Source organism: Polypterus senegalus, chromosome 12 (assembly GCF_016835505.1).
Source record: "Polypterus senegalus isolate Bchr_013 chromosome 12, ASM1683550v1, whole genome shotgun sequence".
Classification (NCBI taxonomy): Eukaryota; Metazoa; Chordata; class Cladistia; order Polypteriformes; family Polypteridae; genus Polypterus; species Polypterus senegalus.
Genome location: NC_053165.1, coordinates 161,267,725 through 161,291,471, shown reverse-complemented (window position 1 = coordinate 161,291,471; position 23,747 = coordinate 161,267,725). Strand labels below are relative to the sequence as shown.

Sequence of the window (23,747 nt, the reverse complement as noted above, 5' to 3'; positions counted from 1 at the left end):
GATTGTCTTGGTTGTGTGTGACCCATTGACCCAGTCTGAGGTGGTGTGCATTTTGGAGCAGATTTAATTCAGGGACCCCCCCTTCTGAGGAGAACTTGACGTCTACACTCTTAACACGGTGGTGCCCCCCTGAACCCTGACATCATGTGTAGGCAGCTAACCTTGAAGTGAATTTCTCCTTGACAGCCACTTTTAACAAATCTGCCACTCGTATGACTTTTCATGTTGTGAGATTACAGTTAGTCATAAACTATACAAATTTTGGGATCCAACTGTTCAGAGTCCTGGTGATGGGTGTGCTGAAACGTGACGCGTGTTTGTGTCTGAAGCTCTACTTTCATTGTTCACTTGTATGAAAGTACAGCAGGAACCACTAGAGGGCAGCATTGGCAAGTTAAAACGCGTTGGTGCAAAGTCTGTCTGTCTGTCTGTCTGCCTGCCCCATCAAACCGCCTTAAACTGGATTGGGGTAGAAAATAAATAACAATCGGGTCAAGTTTGCAGATGATACCAAACTGGAAGGTAGTGGAGATGATGCAGAATCGGCCGATTGATCTCAGAAGGACTTTGGGGTGAAGTTTAATGCAAGTAAATATAAAGTATTACATACGCAAATGTTAGACTCGTAGTGACCAAAAGAACGAGATGGCGAATACAAGCGGCTGAAATGAGTTTCCTCCGCAGGGTGACTGCGCTTTTTGTTAAAGAGAGGGTGAGAAGCTCAGTCATCCGGGAGGGGCTCAGAGTAGAGAAGAGGAGTCAGATGAGGTGGCTTGGGCATCTGATCAGGATGCCTCATGGACGCCTCCCTGGTGAGGTGTTCTGGGCACGTCGGACCGGGAGTAGGCCCTGGGGAAGACCCAGGACACGCTGGAGGGATTATGTCTCCTGGCTGGTCTGGGAACGCCTTCTCCCGGAAGAGCTGGAAGAAGTGGCCAAGGAGAGGGAAGTCTGGGCATCTCTGCTCAAGCTGCTGCCCCCGCGACCCAACCTCGGATAAGCGGAAGAGGATGGATGGATGGATGGATGGATGGATGTTAGACTTAAATGCACAATGGGAGGTTTGAAATTTGAAAGTAAACCTCAGGGGATTGAAGTTGGAGTCGTCAACATCAAGACATTCTGAAGGCTGATGGGATGTTAGGTTATATAGCGCCCTGGCGTGTGGAGTGCAGGTCAAGGGCGGTGATGCACAAGCTGTGTAAAGCCCTAGTGAGGCCTCACCCCGTGTGCCGAGTGTAGTTGTGGTCAGAAAAGACAAAGTCCAGAGGAGGCCAACTGGTCTGCTTCAGGCGTGAAAGGTCTGAGCTCCAAGTATACGAGATGGAAGGAGTTGGACCCTTTCAGTTTCAGCCAACGAGAGATTTAAGCCCCTGTCACGTGACACTGTTTGTCCAGCAATTGGCAGTCACAGACTTCATTTACATGTTGGCGTGTTGGTCAGACCAGTCTGTGATGCGCCCCGTTTGTCTTCAGTCGTAATGGTGGTCTCTGTGTGTATGGGAGAGGTGACAACCAGTGAGTCTCACCAGACGGACGAGGGACAGAATAAAGCTGCGAGGAATGAGGAACACGGATGGCACAGAGGTGTGTGTGTGTGTGTGTGTGTGTGTCTGATGTCTCGTGTTTTGAGAACCACAACGGTGTGGAGAAAACAATACAAAAAAAGGGACCGCGATTTGAGCTGAGCTCACCGTACCTGGAGAGCATTCGGGGTGCACGCTACATTCTTACTCCCCTTAGTGACAACGTGTTTTCAGAAGGGTCTGTAAATTTATTAAAAGTTAAAACGTCAAACCCCCCCTCATTCAGGACTTTGCCAGCAAATCCCCCTTCAAGCCTTGGTAAGTCACTACGAGCTCTGCACTCCTGGATTTGGGCCGATTATCACATCCTTCGCTCTCAAGCTCCGTTCGAGTGGATGAGACGCGTCTATGAGCCGCCATCTTCACGTCTCGCCACACGGGTTCAGAGGACTTTAGCTGGACACTTGAGGACAATCAGGGTCTTGTGCCAAAGCCATTCAGGTGTTGTCCTTGCTGCATGCTTCGGGTCATTGTCATGCTGAAAGGTGACCCGTCACCCCAGCCTGAGGTGGCCTGTCTCTGGAGCAGGTTTGCTAGCATCCATTCTGACCAGTCTCCCTGTCCCTACACCACCATGCTTCACCATAGGGATACTGTTAGGCAGATGAAGAGCAGGCAATGGTCTTCACCAGCCATCGGGTGTGGAGTTCTGCCCACAGAGTTCAGTTTTCGTGTCATTGGACTCCAAGTTGGCCGTCACGTTGCCTTTTACTCGCCTGTGGCCTCCGTCCAGCCCCCCTACCATTGAAACCCGACTGATGGAGAGCTGTGCTGATGTTCGGCCTTCTGCCAGGCTCCTCCATCTCAGCAGAGGACTTCTAGGCCAGTGACCACTGGGTTCTCTGGCACCTCCCTTACCAAGGCCCCCCTTATTTTTGGCTGTGGATGATAACAGATATGTGAAACACCAACAGGTTCCTGATTTCCAAAGGACTCGGCATCAGAACTCTGGCCAAGTTTGGGGTTTCCTGTGTATCCTGCTGGACGCTTCTGATGTAATTTAAAAGATTTCTGCTTTGTCCACAAATTCCGAGCCTTTTCAAAGAGCAAAGAGCCCATCACAGAATCGAGTGGTCCTTTGTTAAGAAACATCTCCATGAGAAGTTGCACGACCCACCAAAGTGCCATCAGAGGAGTCCTGCTGGTGCCAAACGTCCTGCATTTCACCATCCGTGAGACCACTCGAAGCTGCAGGAATGGTTTGACCCCCTTTGCCCTGATTTGCACCTCACCGACATTTGACCATGGAGGTCCACAGAGAGCTACTTGGACTTCACGGTTTGGTTTTTGTCCTGCCGTGTCATGTGAATTGTCCGTCCTTCCAAACTCGGGTCCAAGTTGGGCTTTCTGATAAGTTCAGTGGGCCACAGGTGGGCTTCAGTCAAGTTCTAGAAACATCTCAAGGAGATTTCAAGCAAACAGGAGACACCTGAGCCACAGCAAAGGGTCTTGAGGACTTCTAGGAAGGAGGGATTTCACTTTTTGACATTTTATGAACTTGCAGACCTTTCTGAAAACCTGTTCACACATTTTGGGGTATCAAGTGCTGATTGAGGGGCAGAAATGTCCATTAAAATGAAATCTACGACCATAAAGTGTGCAGAGTGAAGGGGTCTCCGTATTTTTAGGAACCTTTCTAATTTATTTCTTCTTCTCGTTTCCACAGTTGTGCCGATGCTGAGAGTCCGCCTCATCGGTCGCATTTGCAGCTGTCTGGTCCGCGGCTCGTTCTCCGCTCAGATGTGCCCGCAGCGGGTTTAGCGATGGCGTCTTTCATGTCTTACGGCCCAACTCCTGTTACTTCAGATCCCTCCATCATTTTTTTTCTAAGCCTACAGGGGAAGCCCAGGAGAACTGAGCCCTGGGTGACATGCCAGGCTGGCACAGGGCACACAAACACACATGTATTCATTTGTTTATGGGGTGAGGTGGGCCAAAGCCTGTCACTTGTGCTTAGGTGAAAGGCAGGGACCCAATACTCCCCCCGGGGCAGGATGCCAGTCTATCGCAGGGCACACTTTTTCCATCCATGGTGACCCATGAAGGGTAGCATTGGGCACACAAAGCAGCCTCGAACAAGTCCTAGTTAGTGGCACACCGGAGCTCCCTTTGGTCCTAACTGGCAAATCTTCTGAATGTGGGCATCGGCCGGTGGGTGAGTTCATGCAGAATTCCACACAGGCATACATTGGGGGGGACACAGCTGCAGCATTGGCCACAGTGCAAGCTCACCCGCCTATTTAAAGTTCAATGACGAGATGCTACAAGCATCACAAATCACAGGTTTGGTCACTTTGAAGGAAGGACGTTGCACTGCACTTCACGATGAACCTCCTCCAGCCGTCCTGTGCCCACTGCCCTTACTGGTGAAGAGTCGGACGTGACCGGAGTGACGGAGTCTGTCTGTCTGAACACTTTGTTAATTGGCGGCCAAGCCGGACGGGTGCCTGTTGTTGTTGTTGGCCACCGTGATGGTCATTTTGCGCAGTGGGAGTTGGATGCTCTCACTGGAGGTGATGCTCAGCTTGGCCTGGTTGGGATCATCCATGAAAACGTTCTTCATGGATGCCAGGAGGGACCCTTCTCCCACCTTCCTGAAGCTGTAGCCCACGAAAAAGTAGAAGATGGGGTTCAGGCAGCTGTTCAGGTAGGCCAACCCCGAGGAAATTCGGTAGCCCACTTTGACGAAGGCCTTTGGCAGGCTGCTGGTCTTCAAAAAGTTGAAGATGTGATAGGGCATCCAGCAGACGAAGAACGCCGCGATGGTCACCATGATGATGATAAAGGGGCGGTTGGACCGAGACCACTTCTTGTCTTTGATCCTCAGGTAGATGATCACATAGCAAGTGGTGATGATGCCAAAGGGCACCAGAAAGCCGCAAGTGAAGCGGGTGATGTAGGTTGCCAGTCGGACTCGTCTCTTCTCCTCTGCGTCCCCCGTGAAGCTCAGGGTGCACTTCGTCTTGTTGTGGAGGTCAATCATGGTGTCCCTCAGAAAGAGGTAAGGCATGCTGAAGAAGAAGGCGATGACCCACGTGAACAGGGCCACCAGTGACGCCATCCGAATGGAGCGGTGGTTGCGTGACCAGACAGGGTGGACCACCAGCATGCAGCGGTCAATGCTGATGGTGGTGAGGATGAAGACGCTGGCATACATGTTGAGATACTTTACAAAGTCGTTCATCTTGCACATGGTGGACCCAAAGGGCCAATCTGAGCTCAAGGCCTCCCTGACCACGGCGAAGGGCCGCAATGCTGCGAAGATGAAGTCCGCGATGGCCAAGTTGAGGAACCAAATGGTGTTCACCGTCCGAATCATCCTGAAGCCCGTCAGCCAGATGATCAGCCCGTTGCCAATGGTGCCCAGCAGGAAAACGAGGGAGTAGACCACCGCTGCCACCACGTGCATCACCTCCTCCGCTTCGGTGTATGGCGCACTTCTCGAGGAGTTGAGGGGGCTCGGGACGAGGGGTGGCCGATGTTCACTTTCCTGCAACGAGAAGTGAGTCGTTGTTTTAATTCTGTCATCTAAGAACATTAAGAGAAGTCGGCGCTCGCCATGCGTGAAGGCGCTATATTTACCCACCGTGCAGAGCGACATGGCCTGGGGCCATCGCTGTATGAAGCCCACCGTGTCATGAAGTGGGGGGTCAAAGCATTGCATGCACAGTGCTGTGAAAAAATCTCTGCACCACCCCCCCCTTTCTGAGCCCCTCTGTGTTCTCCTATTTTACACAATTAATGGCCTCAGACCTTCAGGCGCAATGCAATGTTAGGGAGCTGTGGACTGAAAGAGCGGCCGGTGTAGGCTTTAAATCGTCTTTTATTCAAGTAATCCAACACTCCATGTGAAGATGTCATTGTCCCCATATTGTCAGTACCTGTCACGGCACTCAAGGCCTCCATTACTTTGACTGTGAAGGTAGCTTACTCCATTGTTCTGCGCTTTCATGCGGACACACTGGCCAGCTGCTCATGTCGGCTCCTGTCCTACTGGTTCAGGTCAGGCCACTCAGTTGTCACCTTGCTTTTGGCTTTTTGTCCTTCTGATTAACCCAATGACATTTCATGTGACAGACAGATGAACTGACCTCCTCCTTAAGAATATTCTGGTAATATTGCTGACTCCTTCAATAACGGCAAGTCTACTGAAGCATCCCCACCCCAAAGCCCCCACATCGCCAGTTCTTATTGACATACTGGACCCTGTGTTGTCCTCGCAATTCTACTTTTGACGTGTCTGTCATTATTCTAAACGGCTTGGGGATCATCCTGGCTTTTCTATGCGCTGATGAAACTTGGGTTTCATCCTTGATCACCTACCATTTTTTTCCTCCACCTTTTTCTGAGTCTGTGTGTCTGTCTTGTTGCTGTTTCTCTATCATTCCAACAGGTGGCGCATCACAAACATTTAATGCTGCTCTTTCTGAATTCCATACTAAATGGCATATAACAGAGACCTGTGCATTGCATTTGTCATTTCAACAGATGGCTCATCTTAAACATCTGCAGCAATGCATTTTATTATTTCAAATTTTGATGCACCATGTGTTAAAGTTGCAAATGTAATGTATTAATTACTACAAATGTTTGTGATGCGCCATCTGTAGGAATGACAGAGACATAGCAACCAGACACGCACACATTTTTATAATTAAGATTAATATATACAGTATATTCATCTTAATAAAAGGATGAGTCTGTGTGTTTGTATCTGTGTGTCTGTCCGGCTGCTGTCTCTGTCACTCCAACAGATGGTGCATCGCAAACATTAACTCTGCTTTAGCAAATACCAAATAACATTTAACAGGGACATATGCATTGGATTTGGCATTCCAACAGATGGTGTATCACAAACATTTGCAGTAATAAAATGCATCACTACAACTGTTTGTGATACGCCATCTGTTGGAACGACAAATCCAATGCATTTTCTTAGTACATCCATTCTAGCAGATGCACACATTAACAGGGAGGTCTGCTTTTGATTATTTTGACTTTGACTCGTCTTAGAGGGGTAGCACAGCTAAGTGTTTAGAAGTTTTTATTATACACACACGTACGTTTGGGTATTAGAATGCACCCCACGGGTTTTCCAGTCCTGGACTCTGCGTGTATTCCTTACAAACACAAGCCCGGTCGGATTACAGGGATTCAAACTGTCCCATCCGTCCATCCCTTTAACTCCTACAGTGCCAGAAGCCTGCTGCAGCAGCACCGGGTGGGAGCCCAAAACAGCAAAGAGAGAAATGACAGACAAATCCCGCTGCCCCCTGGGCCTCCATGGAAGGGGCTGTTGCTCTGTCTGCCTTCTCGGCCCCCCCGTAACCACAGCCGGCAGACTCCCACCACAGACTTCTACGTCTCCTGTTCCCGCCCGTGCCCTCCCTCCGTCTGGAAGGTCCCTAGCGGTGCATTCAGAAAGTCAGCAGGCTCCGTCACTTTGTCACCGTTTGTTGTGCTAAAATTGTCCAAGTGACGCTCGACACCCCAGAATGACAAAAACAATTCTAGTTGCCACTTTATTTAAAATAAAACCACTGAGTCCTCACATCCTATGGATTGTCACTGAGATGTTTGGAGCCCACCGGCGGTCTGGGCCTGAACTGAACTGATTAGGAAAGGCACACCAACATCCAGAGAAAGTCCCCAGCCTTTGGTTTAAAGGAGTCGCCCCGCAGGGCTTTGAGACAGGAGTGGGTCGAGGAGACCATCTGAGGAAGGCAGCAGCCCTGAAGGATCACAAGAGCTCAGGGGCCTCCATCATTTTTAAACAGAACAACAACCCGGCCAAACCGAGCAATCATGGAATGAGAGTCATGGTGAGTGAGGTAAGCAGGAGCCCGACGGTCACTCTGACTGACCTCCAGAGAACCAAGGTGGAGATGGGAGAAACTTCCAGAAGGACAACCACCCATCTGAGCTTTATGACAGAGTGACCTGACAGAAGCCCCTCCACATGTCTCCACTGTTTTTCACAAACCAACAGACAGACGGACCTACCTAAGAAGTGACAGCTTCCACCCCAAGCATATCGGGCTCTCCATTATTTTCAGCCATGCAAGACGGTACAATCGTATCTGCTCAGACCCGACAGAGCGGGATCAACAACTGCAGGAGCTCAGACAAGATTTCATCGGACGAGGTTATACCCCCAAAACGACAGACACTCAAAGAAGACCCCAGAGACCACCTTCTGGAATATAAAAACAAAGACAACAAGAACCGCATCCCGCTCACGCCAGATTACAGTATGTGGTCTGACAACATGGACTGCTTACGGTGGACTGCTGGTCGCTGCTTTCTTCACGAGGACTCATGGAAACTTCACCCTGGGGACTCCTTTACTCCCAGTTGTGGTGGCCTCCATACTCTCTATGTGTAAAGGACCTTGGGAATGGGACTTGCAATGGAAAGGCGCTATATTGAATAAATGACATTAACAGTAGGGCACAGTGCAGCTAGGGAATTTCTACTGTGAAATACAAATAAATATTCAGCAAAATTGTGCTGTAAAAGGTGCTATATTAAATAAGTACTCAAGTGTAGTGCACAATGACAGGTTACTATGAAAGGCGCTATATTAAATAAACTAATAAATGCAGTGCACGGTTTATTTTGGGAACTGTCACCATAAAATGCGCTATATTAAATAAATCGTATTGAGTGCATGCACGGTGTATTTAGAGAAATGTTACCGTGAAAGGCTCTATTTTAAATAATATTAAATGTTTAAACATTAATTTAGGGAAATTTTGCTCTGAAAGGCACCATATTAAATAATATTAAACGCAGGCACTGTGCATTTAATGAAAGGCGCTACAATAAATAATGTTAAGTGTGCGTCATAGATTTTGAGAAATTTTACTGTGAAAGGTGCTATGGTGAATAAATGATATTAAGGGAATCTTGTGAAAGGCACAATATATATGAATTGTATATAAATGATTAATTGTAATGCACAGTACATTTAGTGAGATGTTACTGTAAAAGGCGCTATATGAAATAAATATTTAAAGGTAGTGCACAGTAACAGGTTCCTCTGAAAGAAGTCATATTAAATAAACTAATAAATTCAGGACACAATGAATTTGGGGAAATGTCACCATGAAAGGCGCTATAATAAACAATGTTAAATGTGCGTCGTCCATTTTGGGGAATTTTACTGTGAAAGGTGCCATGGTAAATAAATGATATTAAGAGAGTTTCATTGTGAAAGGCACTATATGAAGTAATTGTAATGCGCTGTGCATTCAGTGACGTGTTACCATGAAAGGCGCTATATTTAATTAAATTTAGGGATGGGCTATATTACACCGACAGTCGGTTCCAGCTCGCCGTGAAAGGCGCTATACGGCACACCTCACCCCGGCCCCTCTCGTCCCTCCAGGCCCATCGAAAGTGAGATAAATCAGTAAAACGGGAAGTCCGCCGTTGCTTAGCATCTTCTTATCAGACGCCTTCAACCAACCCCAACTTCCTGAAACGAGTGGCGGGCCGGAACAGATTTGGCTGAAATGAATAAGAAGAAAGCGTGAAGAAGCGCGCGAGCTCCGGCGCCGATGCTGTGAGCTGACGGCCTGGACGGCGAGAGGCGGCCGAGTCCTCATCCGGGCGCAGGTCAGCCATTAGAGGGCCGCCGGTGGTCGCGCGCGGAAAACCGGAAGCTGTCGATGTTCTTCTTTCTGGACGTCTGCGCTGATAAGGCGTTCATTAATCACTAATGCCGAGTTGTTATTTTACACGTCAGTTTTATTAGCGCGTTATTGGACTTGTAATCGGAACGGCTTGGTGTCTCAGTGCTTAACTCTGCTCCCTCACAACTCCAGAGCCTGGTCACCGTCTATGTGGAGTGTGAATGTGATGGGTCACCAACCCAATTCCTGGACAAGAGGTTGGAAGGAAAACCAGAGAAGTGCAAGCAACGTCAGGCAGTAGGAGACCAGACTAGTGTTTGAACCCAAGTCCCTGGAGCAATGATCGCCCCTTGGCGACTGTGCAGCCAGCCAGTCAGAAGTTATGGGAAACACTGGTCAGGAGGGGGTGTTGTGGGAACAAATCCTGGACGGGATGCCCATACGCTAAAGTGCCACCTGGCCGGTCATACAGCAACCCAACACTCCCACTGTGGGGAACTGGCACACCAGGTAAAAACAGCAAACTCCACACAGAAATGGACCACCATTTGAACCCAAGTGTCACTAGCGCTGTGAAACTGCAGTGCTAACAACTTGAAGATAAAAGATATAAAAACAGCAAAGGCCAGGAAAGAACCAACCCTGAATGGGGCACCAGCTCAGCTCAGGACACGACAGGGCAGGGCAGGGCACTCAGTCACCAGTCAACCCATCCTGCCTGGGACATAAGGAGACCATGCAGACTCCACAGGCTGGAATTTGAACCCGAGTCTCAAAAGCTGCAAACACTGTGCCAAAGTCCAGACTGAAATGTGAGGGAGCAGGAGTGACCACTGGGCCAGTGACAAGACGGGAATTTGAACCCGGGTTTCAAACGATAGGACTACTATGTGAGGGAACAGGCTCCAATTTGAATCGGGGGTCTCAGAAACTGAAATCTTAAGGGTCTCTGCGGGGCCCGCTGTCGTCACTCCACCTGCTCCTGTGTCAGGGTGGGCTTCACCTTGAGATGTGTGTGTGTGTGTGTGTGTGTGTGTGTGAGACACCAAACTGGCTGAACATGACTTTAGGTGCAGACCTGGCATGGACTGGCACTGTGTTCAGGGTGGTGTGTGTGACACCCCATCCCATCGGCTCTGCTACCCTACAGCGCTGGACTGGACTGAGGGGGTGTCATACTGGATGTGGAAATGGCTACATTTGTCAGACTGGTGTGCCCACTGCCTGTGTGGAGTCTGCATGTTCTCCCTTCGCTCCTGTTGCTGTCCTCCCACATCCTGAAGACCTGCCGGTTTGGCTGACTGCCCACCCTAACCCTAAGAGTGTGTTTGGCCATGAAATACCCACAATGTGCCAGCCTCCCATCCTGGCTCTGCTTCATGAAGCTCCTGTGCCTCGCGTTTGATGGCAGACAGATTTGTAATCCTTGCCTGGCCGCTTTGCCCCCCTTTTGCTCACATTGCTGTCATCCCACCTCTCGTGGCTCATTAAATGGATGAATGGCCTTGTGCGTAAAAGTGCGCTTTATAAGAATGAATTGCGTCTCCCCAGATGTGTGGGTGTCATTGTGAAAGTTCATCCCCCCCCCACCCATACCCTGGTGCCAGACCACCTTGAATTGGGCAGCCTAACTGGTCATTTGAAAGCAGCACTCACCATTTCCGATGATCTCTGGACTTCAGTCACAGCAGCGTCTTCTTGGGCTGACAGAAAAGAAGAAGAAGGCGATGACAAGTGACTTCAGCGTATCAGTGCAGGAGCCCGAGGACCCTGGGTGAGTGGCATTTTACTTGTGACCCTTTCCGTTCATCGAAACAGGAAGCCGAGCTCTGTGATTGCAGGGTGGCATTTAAAGTCCAGGTTTAGAACGGCCCGGGACCACAAGGCTTGAAGACGCATTAGTGGGTGGGCCGCGGGTGACCCACCCATCTCCGTCTGGGACGCGGGCCTCTCTCTGCCAAACCAGTGGAATGTCCTGCCTGCGCCTTAACCGACTCAGTAAACAACGGCTATTTTTATTTCTGCTTTTTTTGCATTCTCGTATGGCGATAATGAAGCTGCGAGTGCCTGAATGGGATGATGGCATCTGATAAGCGTTCAGATTGATTTACAGCTCGTAGGGTCATTAATGGTGCCCGTTTATTACTGCTGGTGCAGTGGGTAGGGCAATCTGCCTAACCGCTCAAACATCCTGGGTTCAGATCCTGACCTGAGGGCAGAGAAGGGTGCCCGTTGATAGGCTGGCACCCTGTTTGGACTTTGCATGTCCTCCCTGTGTGTCACTTCCCGTATCCCAAGCTGGGCCTTTGATGAACTGGTCCTCCTCGTCACTGAAACCAAGTGAGTCTGATAATGACTTCCATCCATCCGTTATCCAACCTGCTATATCCTAACTGCTGGAGCCAATCCCAGCCAACACGGGGCGCAAGGCAGGAAACAAACCCCGGGCAGGGTGCCAGCCCACCGCAGGGCACACACACACACCAACCAGACACACTCTAGGGATAATTTCAAAATCGCGATGCACCTCACCTGCATGTCTTTGGACTGTGGGAGGAAACCCACGCAGACACGGGGAGAACATGCAAACTCCACGCAGGGAGGACCCAGAAAGTGAACTCTGGTCTCCTAACTGCGAGGCAGCAGTGCTACCCACTGTGCCACCATGCCTCCCCGATAATGACTTGATGTTTATTACCGATCAAATGGTTCTTTATAGCACCCAGCTCCAGTCACGTAACTGTGAATGAAGGTAAAGAGTGTGGAAATGTCTCCTTGTTTGTTTCGTGAAGCACCTTCTGCTGGCTTATTCTGTGAAAGGCGCTATATAAAAGTAGGGCTGACTGTCTAAACACTGGGTGGCATTTGAACCTTCCACTGGTGGAGTCTGCCTTTCAACCTGAAGCTCATAGGAGTTACGCTGCCATTCTTTCTTTCTTTCATTCATCCATCCATTATCTACCGCTTATCCAAGGTCGGGTCGCGGGGGCAGCAGCTCTAAATGGGGGTGCCAGTCTTTAAAATGGCACACTCAATCGAATTGGTGCCCAGTAACTTAGGGGAAGTGGGAGGACTGGACCAGTCGTTCGGAAGGTTTAAGTAAACTGGGGGCGAGTTTAGCGCTCGTTAACATAAAGAGCAACTCGACCAAAGGATCGTCTAATAACACGGAATCCCCAATGAAAACACCCGCTAACGGTGGGGCTCGACCTTACACACCGAAACAAACGTCTTTGTAGCGGTCACGTGTGGGCACCAAGACTTGCGAGACACCCGGCACGGCGACGACGAAGAAGACACCGCACGTTATTTAGCGGCTCAGCTCTGAAGTGCGGCGTTTAAATCCTGCGCCGCCGAGTCCGGTCGAATCAATCCGCAGCAGCATACCGCGCCGCGCGTGCGCCGTCAACACGTGGCACACCTGAGGAGGCGTGGTCAAACCTTACGCTCGTCTCCATCGCCCCGCCCCGCCGAGCAGACGCCCCTCAGTCTGTCCTTCCATTCCCACCAACCCCGCGTTAGTGTTGAAGCGCCGGACCACCTTAATAATCTCAGCGCTCCTGTTTAAAACAGGCGTTTGTGACCCCAAGACGAGTTTTCAAGAAGCCCAGGAAAAGACGGGGCTCTTCTATAAAGTTCAGGGTCCATCATCGGTGGCGGGGCCGGCCCGGTTTGTAAGTCTGTAAGTGCCTTGTTGTGCCGCCGCCACGCGCCTCTGATCAAACAAAACGGCGGCAGCGCAGACGCGTCGGTAGGTTAAAAAAATTTTTAAAAGCGCTTATTGGGGGTAAACAGGTGTTTTATATGATTGGGGGCTCTTGAATTTTATAAAACTAAATATCCCGGCGCGTTTGCCACTTGACATTTCACGAATGTCTCTCCAGTACAGACAGTGTATGAAATGAAAGAGTGTGTGTGGGGGTCTCATATGGGACCCGGTGGGCTTAATCAGAGTGGACAGGCACAATGATCATTAGCTTAATAGTAACTGAGGAGCTAAGGCCTCTGATGGCCCAGACCCCCAGTGATGCCACTCATACTCAGGGCAAAGGGCCTCCCCTGTCTCTTATTTCAGGGTTTGAAATGAAAATCTACAGGAAAGAAGAAAAAAAAAGTGATACCTAACGTGTTTTTTGGACTATTATATATAAATGGTTTTAAACATAAATTTATAGTACAATAAATGTATATAGGGCCCCAAAAGGAGGAGCCACCTGCCAATCACTGCCAGGGCCTGCCCTCTGCCCTGTAAACCTGGAGGGTCTCCCACCGCCCCTGGTGGTTCATTATGAATGCCCTCGGGAGTTGGTGAGTGTTACTTGTGTTTATTGTGAATTATTGGATTGATTTTTTAATTTTTATTTAACATTCTGCTCTGTTTTTCTGACCTGCATTGAGTTTTCTTTGATTTGGATTGTCTTTGTGTTTCAGGCAATTCCATTTTGTCTTTGTCCTTCACTCTTTTTTTTTGTGAAGGAGAAATCTTTTTATTTTGAAAGATTCAGTACTTGCCTTTATTACTAGCCAGGGTTTGAAGGTGATATCCCCCTCTAGTGCACAATATTGGAAGTGCTTGGAAACTGTTAAGTGCCTAGGACTCCTAGATCATGACAGATGAATTGTGTGAGACTGCCATCCAAGTCTGTGTACCACACACACACCCCCACACACACACACCCCGCCATCCCAATATGCTAGGTGGCAGTGCTTCTGGACTAGGTCACCCATGCATACACTCACAGGGCATGTTTGTAGTCCCATTGGGCAGCCCTGTTTAGTGCCATGGGGGAGGGCTTCTACCATGCAATACCATGGCACCAGAAGTGCCCCCGGGTATGGCACATAAAGGGCTGCCTCACCTTGGGTGTCAGTTTTTGGAGATGGGAAGAAGAAGACAACACTTTTCTGGAGGTAAAGGAGTGGAAAAGGAAGTCGCACACTTGCTCAGTTCTCTTCTGGATGTATGGTGCTGTGTGGGACGGAGTGAGAAGAAGTCTGTTAAAGGAGGAAGAGAAGGAGGAGGAGGTTGGGAGTAAGTGTGATAGCATGTCGCTGCACCCACCACACAATGAACCACCTGGATTGGGACCCGAGTGCAGCGGGTGACACCACAGCACCACACTGGAACAGTGTGAGATTTTTTATGGTGGCTGAAGTGCCAGTCCTGCCATCAACCCCAGAGTTTTCTGTTAAAGGTCCTTTTGTAAATAAAATCACTTTATTTGAACCTGTGACTGAGGTTTTAGTACTCTGCTATGCCCCCTTCTGGCCACACTGTGCATGTTCCCCAGAATGACTCTGTGAAGCAGCGATTTCAACTCAAGAAACTCCAAATCCATCCTTAGGGAGTTGCCTGCTGTAAATGTGGCACTTGATGGAACTGAAGCAGTGCCAGCCGAAGCCCACTTGGTGCCCTGGTGTGGATGGATGTCGTCCCTCATTGTCCATAATAAATAGTTGTCATTATTAGACTTCAGCGAGTATGAGGGCATCCCCCTAGGTGTCTGGAGTGTATAGAGTTTAAAAAGTGTGCGGACCTTTACCTTCATATACGGTGCCCAGCGGGTAAGTGTGCCCACTCAGTTTCATCAGAGTTCGACGACTTGTCCCCCTCAGTGTACGGAGCAAACACCCCTTAACTTGTCAGTGATGCCCCTCAGATGACAGTGCGGCTGAACAAAAGTTTACATCCCCTCTGCTGACGATTCACCAATCAAAACGCAGCACTCGCTAGAGCCCGCCCTCACACCTCTGACGTGTGGAAGTGACAGTTTTCATTTCAGTGTATGGTTGACGTCACTGAGATAAATAAAGAAATAAATACATTGTTAAAAGAGCAAAACATATTCTTGACACTTTTTTTTAGTTATACTCGCATTTCGTGTTATTATTATTTATTTATTTTTATTTGCGTATTTAATTCGTACAACATGCTAACGGCCCCCCTCCAGTAGAAGCCTGAGCAGAGCTGACCGGTGATGGTGAGGGTCTGATTAGGAATCGCAAATCCTCGGGGGGGTGGGGGTCAAATGAAAGGCACAAGGCAGCGTGCTGGGGGCCGTCGTCATAATTGAGAAATGAGCCCAAGATGGCTCTATGAGACTCTGGTGGGCTGTCGTCATACTCGGCACTTTGAGACCCCGCTGTTGACTTTTCACCGCCCTGACAAACACAATATAAAGGCACACAATAAGAGCAGTAGGGCGCCCCCTGCCTGAGCAAACACGCTGCCCGCTCCTGTTGACGCTGACTTTGTCTCCGGCCGCGACTCGCTCTCCTCCTTCAGGTATTTTCGGGGATTTTATTTTATTAGGCTTCTTTAAATAGCCATTTGTTCCAAAGGTAAACCTGGCCATCTGCTGCTGTCATTGAAAAGAAACAAAAGCAGCGGGGCTCGCGGGTTCACGTCGGCCATTTCACGGCTTCAGGGCGCGGGGTTAAAGAGGTGGGGGTCACGTTGGTCCCTCCATCCACTCTTCAGCCTACTTAATCTGATCGGAGACCTCAAATGTCCAGTCGTCAAGCGGCCAGCCCCTCAGCCCAAGGTTTTCTTTTGGGCAGTTTCTTCATTGACGACCCCTTCCTGCTGCTCTTTTAAGTTTGACAGCCCCTCACTGCTCATTTTTAGCAGCTAAACAGTAACAAGATGCCAGCGAGCCAACAGAAGACTCTGGGGGTCTCTGACTCGTTTCTTCTTCAGTGGTCAGTTCTTGCTCTTTTAAGTCTGTAGCTTCTTATGGCTCCCAAGCATGTGTGATGGGCAGAAACATTTAGGGGTCCCCACATTGCATTTTATTATCAGTTAGTGGCTGGTGATTAAAAAAAGAAACAACGAAGTCTCGTGAATCATAAAAAGCTCAAAATGTCATTGATGGCTGCGATTGGTGAATAATTAAGAAAGCGGTCCTGCTGAAGAAGTGAAAGGCGCTATATGAGATGGAGTGAGACGGCAGTAAAACAGAATGACGGGCTGATACTGAAGGCGCGTCGTGAATTAGAGGTTTATAATCGGCGCCCTGATTGTTAGATTATCATTACATGTGTGGTCCTTTTAACCGACGCCTCAGCCCTCGGCCATCTACACTACACGACACAGGCAGGTTAAGGGGGCCGAAAACGCAGCAAGTCAGAGAAGGGGATCAAAGGTCAATGCCAAAGGCACCACACCGCATGGCCTGACGGACCGAGATGTGAAAGGCGCTATATAGATGATGGGTACAAGGACAGGAAAGACGCAGTAGAAGACAGAGTGGGATTCTATAATAGATAAATATGAAACAAACTCTAGGAATTATGGATATGGAAGATGAGAAAGACGCTATAAATGGTGAATAGACAGGAAAGTAACAAAATAAGACACAGACATATGAATGGAACTGTGACATATGAAAGACGCTATATAAATGGTGAATGGTTATGATAAGTACAACACAGCAGAGAGATGTGAAAGACGCTATATACACGATGGAGAAGTGACAGAAAGAACAAAAGACAGCAATGGACGTGAAAGATAACTTCATAAATAAAAGAGGGAAGGAACAAAGGAAGGAAGACAGATGTGAATGTAACTGTAGAGCAGATAAATGGAAAAGATGGATGGATACGAGAGGTGAAACACAGCCAAGAGATGTGAAAGACGCTATAAAGATGATGGATAGATGGGTAAGGAACGATGAAATAACAGATCGACACACCCCACATACTAGACCTCAATCTGAAAGGCGCTATATGAGAAGCTGACACATTGGGATACTGTGGGTGTCGTGTTACACAGATATGAAAGGCGCTCTATCAATGATAAAGCGCGTATAGGAAAGGTACAGACGTATTTGAAAATATATAAATGTACACATACAGTATACAATCTATAGGGGAGAGAAAGGAAAGACACACGGCCATAAACAGTAGAGAGACGGTGAAGATTCCACTTCAGATAAAAGAAATGAGAGCGGCTCTAATAATTACTATTTATTATTTATAGTATATTAGAAGTGTAAAGTTATATGTAAAGAAATAAATAAATAAACATTTGATTGTAAATAGATACTGTGTGTGTGCGTATATATATATATATATACAGTATATACACGTAAAGATAGATATGAAATACATTATGCAAGTGAGAGGTGGGTGTGAAGGGCGCTATATATGAAATATTAAATATATCATTTTAAATAGACAGAGATTACAAGTGCTTTATTCATTCTATAACTATAAATACAAAAAATAAAATATTCATCCATCCATTATCCAAGCCACTATATCCTAACTACAGGGTCACAAGGGTCTGCTGGAGCCAATCCCAGCCAACACAGGGCACAAGGCAGGAAACAGACCACCGCAGGGCAGGGCGCCAGCCCATCACAGGGCACACACACACACAAGGGACATCTTAGGGTTGCCAAGTCACCTAACCTGCATGTCTTTGGACTGTGGGAGGAAACCCACGCCAACCCACCGCAGAAAAATAAAATATAAATATGCTATATGTATGGAAGATAGACGTTTACAGCACAACGGACAGTGCGTGTAAAAGGCGCTATATGAGATAAAAGCAGCTACGCAGGACCGAGTGAGAGGTGGCCTGTGACGTCACAGATATGCTGCGTCAAGAGAGCCATGCAGGGATGTGAAAGGCGCCCTACTTGAAGAAGTGTGGCAGTTATTTAAATGTTCAGGGCGCTATATTCATCAGGCAGGCATGAGGGGCAGCCTACTGGACGATGCCCGTATCGAAGGACATTAGATGATGGAATGATATGAGAGACACGACCTTATCGTGCAGTCGGACGACATGGCGGATGTTGTTTTAACTCCGGGCACAGAAGTAGACGGTGCCGAGTTAAGCAGAGCCGCAGCGCTTTACTGAATCATAGAACAGCCAGTAAGAGGCTCATTAAACCTGAACATACTGTAGACATGTTGAAAAGGCGCTATATTAAATCCCCCTACTAAACAGGGTCAGGGTTAGCCCCCCTTGGATGTGTGACTCCTTTTTCCGTCTCTTCTGAGTTCCAGAAACTACCAAACTGGAAGAAGACCCTCGACCCTGACTGGGCTCCACCCACCAAAGCACCCTATAAAAATATTCCCAGGATTCCTTGGGGCTCAGTTGGCGTCTCTGTTTCCATCTCTACCTCGTTGTGATGGGCGGCGTCGCCAGTGAGCTTGTGTGCCCCCTACCTGCCAAACAAGGGAGTTTTGCCCACTCTGTCTGTTCTCAGTTTGCTTTATAACAGCCAGATCTCCATGACAGGCGCTATATAAGAGCTATGAAAGCATCTCTACTGTATATAAAGAATATGGCTGGCTAGAGAGACATGAAGGGCTCTCTGTTATAGATAGACAAGTCGTGAAAGGCGCTATAAAGTGGACTGTAGACCACTGAAACTCACAGGTGTCCACTAAACACCAGGTCTCCATTTCAGCCCAAGCCCACCTGCCTGACGCTCCAATGTCTGTCTGGTTTTATTCCCCCCCGTCGGTCTGGGCTCACCGGGGTCCTTCTGCTTCTTTTCTCTCCTTTGGGTCTGTGCAGCTCTTCCCTTAAGTGGACGTCGGGCTGCCTCCTGGTTTTCTATTTCTGGCTCCATGTCGTCGCCTGCCCCTCAGCTTCTTGTGTTCCTGTTTGCTTTCATGGGGAAAGGCGCTATATGTGATGGCTTTAGTTCACTGTATACAAATGACACCTGGCCCCATGTCGAGTGACCCGAGGCGGACCCTTTAGATGTCAGACAGGACCTTCTACCAGGACTGTGTGGTTTTTAGGTCACCCGCAGACCACCATACTGTTGAATGTGACAAAACGTTAAAGGACAGGACGGCCACTCACCTGTCCCATGATGTGAATGTGCTCCTCTGGCCTCTCCCACCTCTCTAATGGAGACCTCCGCTTCACACAACGACGTTCGACATTCACCACGGCCTGCAGTCGCCAGTTCTACCCACTCAGCTGACCCCGCGTCCTCACACGTCTTTTATCGGTCGAGTTTCTTCTCACCTGCCTTAGTCGGAGCCGTCGGAGGTGTGCAGGTACGCCCGGCGTCCGAGGGCCCACGTGATGTGTACACAAGCCCAGCGTCAGGGCAGCACAGCGTGGCGCGGCGGGAGGGAGGGACGGACGGGCGGGCGGGCGTTCGGCTCGTGCAGGGCTGCTTAGTTGCTAAGAGGACCAGCGTCTCTCTTCTCAAGGGGCCTCCTCAAGCTCAGCAAAGGGCTGATTTCAATCAGAAGGAAGGAAAAGCACAGCAGGGCGCCTGGCCGAGAGAGATTAGTGAAGGCGGGGGAGGAAGAGGAGGAGGAGGAGGACGCTGGGCTGTTGGTGCGTCTGAGCACCCTGTGAGGCTTACTCAACATTTGTAAGGCCAGTGCAAGGGAAGGCTTGAACCTGTGACCTCGTCCACTGCCCTGACCGATGACCTGCCAAGTGCTCATGGTGAGTAAGAATCTCAACGTCACGGGGAGATAACATGAGCGGGCGAGCGGGCACCACTCATGCTGTGCACTGAATTAGTTCACACAGCGCCTTTCAGCATTCACACTACTGCAGCCATCTTTAAAAAAGTGACATGCTCTTCACCTTTGACCCCTGCCTGTTTTAGATGCTGTCCTGCTCACCGCTTACTGTAGACTCAGTGTCGCCCCCAAGTGGCAAAGGCAGTTTAGTTTAGTTTAGTGCTCACCTCAAGTAAATAGTAGTGGTAGTGGTGTGGCAGCAACATGTCACGTGTACAGGGGACAGATGACAAACGTGACATATTACAATAAAGAGAATGTATTATATAGTGCCTTTCACATCTATCTATCTATCTATTACTGTATATAGTGCCTTTCATATCTACCTATCTATTATATAGTGCCTTTCATATCTATCTATCTGTTGTGTAGGACAGCCGGGATTCTTACCCGCCTGGGTCGCCTCTATAACAGAAGGACCGGGAGAAGGAGCGTACACGGGGCAATACCTCCGCCAGGATGGCAGTGGGCCAATGCCACAGGTTTGGAGCACGGACACTTAATCCTGCTGGGGCCCGCGGCCACCACTAGGGGGCACATGGAGAACAGCTGAGCCCCTGAGCACTTCTGGGCGCTCAATAATGGGGGCCAACTGCCACAACTCGAGGAGCCAGAGTCGGGAGGAGGAGTGGAGACAAAGAGAAGGAAAGGAAAGAAGAAAGGAACAGCGTGCTGGTGACATATATGGTACTGTGCTGTGTAGTGCGGAGCAAAGGAAAATGAAAATAAACGGGTGCTGTGTGGCGAGACTGGGTTTGGGGAGCTGTACGCCCCCTGGTGGCTCACACTATCTATCTACCTGTCTATCTGTTACAGTATATAGTGCCTTTCCTCCTATCTATCTATCTATCTATCTATCTATCTATCTAATAGTGCTTTTCACATCTATGTATCTATTATATAGTGCCTTTCATTATCTATTTTTCTGTCTGTCTAATTTACAGAATATATCGTGTCATATACTGTCTTTTACACTTATGCATGCAGTACATTATACAGAGTTCTTTATATCTATTTATCCTATTTTTGGTATAATGACTAACTATCCAATTTCTATTGTACCTTTCACACATTCCAGTTCATTAAATATGGTGCCTTTTACACAAAAATCAATTTCCTGTTTAATTCTAATTGTGAATTCATAAATATATTAAGTGAAGTGTTTCTTAATTAAAAATTGCTAATAGACAGCTTTAGCAATTATTTTATATAGCGCCTTTCACATCTGTCTCTCGGTTGGTGAGCTTTGCAGAACTGATTGCCTCTGCTCGTCTCAGTTATTCTAAATTTCTAATATTAATTCCTAGGACTTTCAGTGATTCACTTCACCAGGGTTAGCGCTAGGGTTCAGCTGTACTGTAAAGGCGCTATATTGTCCGGTGTTCTAATTTCAGTCCCAGCACTGACTCCCAGTACAGCTCATGGTTGACACAGCCTGCCAATGCGTCTCCTCCACCTTTAAAGTGCCTTGACGGGCTGGAGGGCCGCACGGCACAGCAAATGGCAGGCTGGTCACCATGGAGGGCGCTGTCATTAATTAAAGATTGACTATAACAGTAATTATATGAAATGGGGCCCCCTAGTGGCCAAGTCATTAGCTCTTCAATCGCAGGCGGTCCGGTGAGTGCTGACCTGTAGAACCGTTGAGCTTTGCCTATAAATGTCTTCAATGTCTCAATAGAGAAAGGCGCCATAAAAGTTCACAATGCTGTCTGCTCAGTCGCAGGCACGGCCTTGATGTTTGACCTCAAGTAGACCACTTCATCCAGCGGCGCTCCCTCTGTTTTAAGGCGCTATATACAAGCTGATATTATATACAGATCCTATATTAGTGCACTAGGAGGTCACAAGTTCAGTTCCCTGAACAACTCACTTGCCCTACCAGGGGTCCATTTAACAAAACCCGGAAACAATTGTCTTCTAGCTGTATAGCGTCTTGCAGCGGCATTCATTATAAAGAAACACAAATTCACTTTAACAAATCCTACGTTCGTCTTTATGTAAGGTGCTTTATGCAAATGACAGATTCAATGGGATGTATTCAGTGCCACGAGTGACCCCCTATATGACCCGAGCAGCTCATTTTTCAAAGCAGTGCTGAGCCTGCCGTATTCCTAACAATTGTAGGACATTTTTATGATGTCGGGGATTTGACGCTCGCTGCTGAAAAGAAATCAAACGCCATGAACTTCGTTTGTTTGCACAGTTAAGACTTGGAGTTAAAGTGTGCCGCCTAGTGGCTAATGCCTTACATGACTTAAAAGCAGAGTTGCTAATTCATTGTTTTCTGTTCCATTCCTGTCTTGTCTTTCATGTCTTTAGCTGTTGTTGACTATGAAGAGACACTAGATTAAAATAAATCACTTCATTCTCCAGGGATCCTGGTTATAAAATGTGGAAACAATTGCCTTTTGCCTCGATATGATCTTCTTGTGGAGAGAGAGAGGCGCCACATCTTTGAAATTTGGTTTGTCACTGAAGGGCGTTAGGCTTCATAAATTCACAATAATTCAGGAAATGTCGCCCTCTAGTGGCTACAACATTGGCGTTTAAAACACAAGGTTATCTCATTCAACGGCACCTGAGCCTCCTGTGTGAGCCAAGCGAGTGACTTTACTGGTCAGTGGTCACCTTCCAGTATCTCTGAAACATTGTGAAAAGGTGTTGTGGGGCTGAGGCGCACAATAGAAAATGAAGAAAACAAAGGTATAAAGCTTTAATATCTTAACTGTTAATTAAATGAGTTGTATTTAAGTTATGTCATGTAATAGATAGTCTTCCCCCTTGTGGCTAAAGTGTTACAGGACGTAAAGCCAAAGTTGTCAGTCAGTTCATTATCCTGCACCAGTTCTATCTTCATACGTGTAACCGACGCTAATCCCAGAAAGGCACTAATATCTATCTATCTATCTATCTATTATATAGTGCCTTTCACTCTATCTATCTCTCTCTCTCTCTCTCTCTCTCTCTCTCATATCTATATATATATATATATATATATACTGCTCCAAAGAATTAAAGGAACACTTTTTATCAGAGTATAGCATAAAGTCAATGAAACTTATGGGATATTAATCTGGTCAGTTAAGTAGCAGAGGGGTTGTTAATCAGTTTCAGCTGCTGTGGTGTTAATGAAATTAACAACAGATGCACTAGAGGGGCAACAATGAGATGACCCCCAAAACAGGAATGGTTTAACAGGTGGAGGCCACTGACATTTTTCCCTCCTCATCTTTTCTGACTGTTTCTTCACTAGTTTTGCATTTGGCTACAGTCAGTGTCACTACTGGTAGCATGAGGCGATACCTGACCCTACAGAGGTTGCACAGGTAGTCCAACTTCTCCAGGATGGCACATCAATACGTGTCATTGCCAGAAGGTTTGCTGTGTCTCCTGCACAGTCTCAAGGGCATGGAGGAGATTCTAGGAGACAAGCAGTTACTCTAGGAGAGCTGGAGAGGGCCATAGAAGGTCCATAACCCATCAGCAGGACCAGTATCTGCTCCTTTGGGCAAGGAGGAACAGGATGAGCACTGCCAGAGCCCTACAAAATGACCTCCAGCAGGCCACTGGTGTGAATGTCTCTGACCAAACAACCAGAAAGACTTCATGAGGGTGACCCAAGGGCCCCATGTCCTCTAATGGGCCCTGAGCTCACTGCCCAGCAGCATGCAGCTCGATTGGCATTCGCCATAGAATACCAGAATTGGCAGATGCACCACTGGTGCCCTGTGCTTTTACAGATGAGAGCAGGTTCACCCTGAGCACGTGACAGAAGTGAAAGGGTCTGGAGAAGCCATGGAGAACATTATGCTGCCTGTAACATCATTCAGCATGAGCAGTTTGGTGGTGGGTTAATGATTGTCTGGGGAGGCATATCCATGGAGGGTCACACAGACCGCTACAGGCTTGACAAAGGCACCTTGGCTGCCATTAGGTATCAGGATGAAATCCTTGGACCCATTGTCAGACCCTATGCTGGTACAGTGGCTCCTGGTGCACGACAATT

The 23,747-nt window shown here is 48.1% G+C and overlaps 1 protein-coding gene across 2 annotated transcripts; it reads right to left on the bottom strand.

The window, feature by feature from the left end:
* Window positions 1–1,599: 1,599 nt before the first annotated feature.
* Window positions 1,600–19,472, bottom strand: LOC120540087 (chemokine-like receptor 1). Of its 2 annotated transcripts, XM_039770571.1 has the most exons (3): window positions 19,056–19,472; window positions 10,880–10,926; window positions 1,600–5,076 (listed from the first exon to the last, which is right to left on the bottom strand). In XM_039770571.1, exons 2-3 carry the CDS (start codon window positions 10,880–10,882, stop codon window positions 4,006–4,008), a joined length of 1,074 nt encoding a protein of 357 aa, XP_039626505.1. In that variant the 5' UTR covers window positions 10,883–10,926; window positions 19,056–19,472; the 3' UTR covers window positions 1,600–4,005. The 2 variants fall into 2 exon arrangements, with proteins under 2 accessions (XP_039626505.1, XP_039626503.1); XM_039770569.1 differs by lacking the exon at window positions 10,880–10,926.
* Between the last annotated feature and the right edge of the window lie 4,275 nt (window positions 19,473–23,747).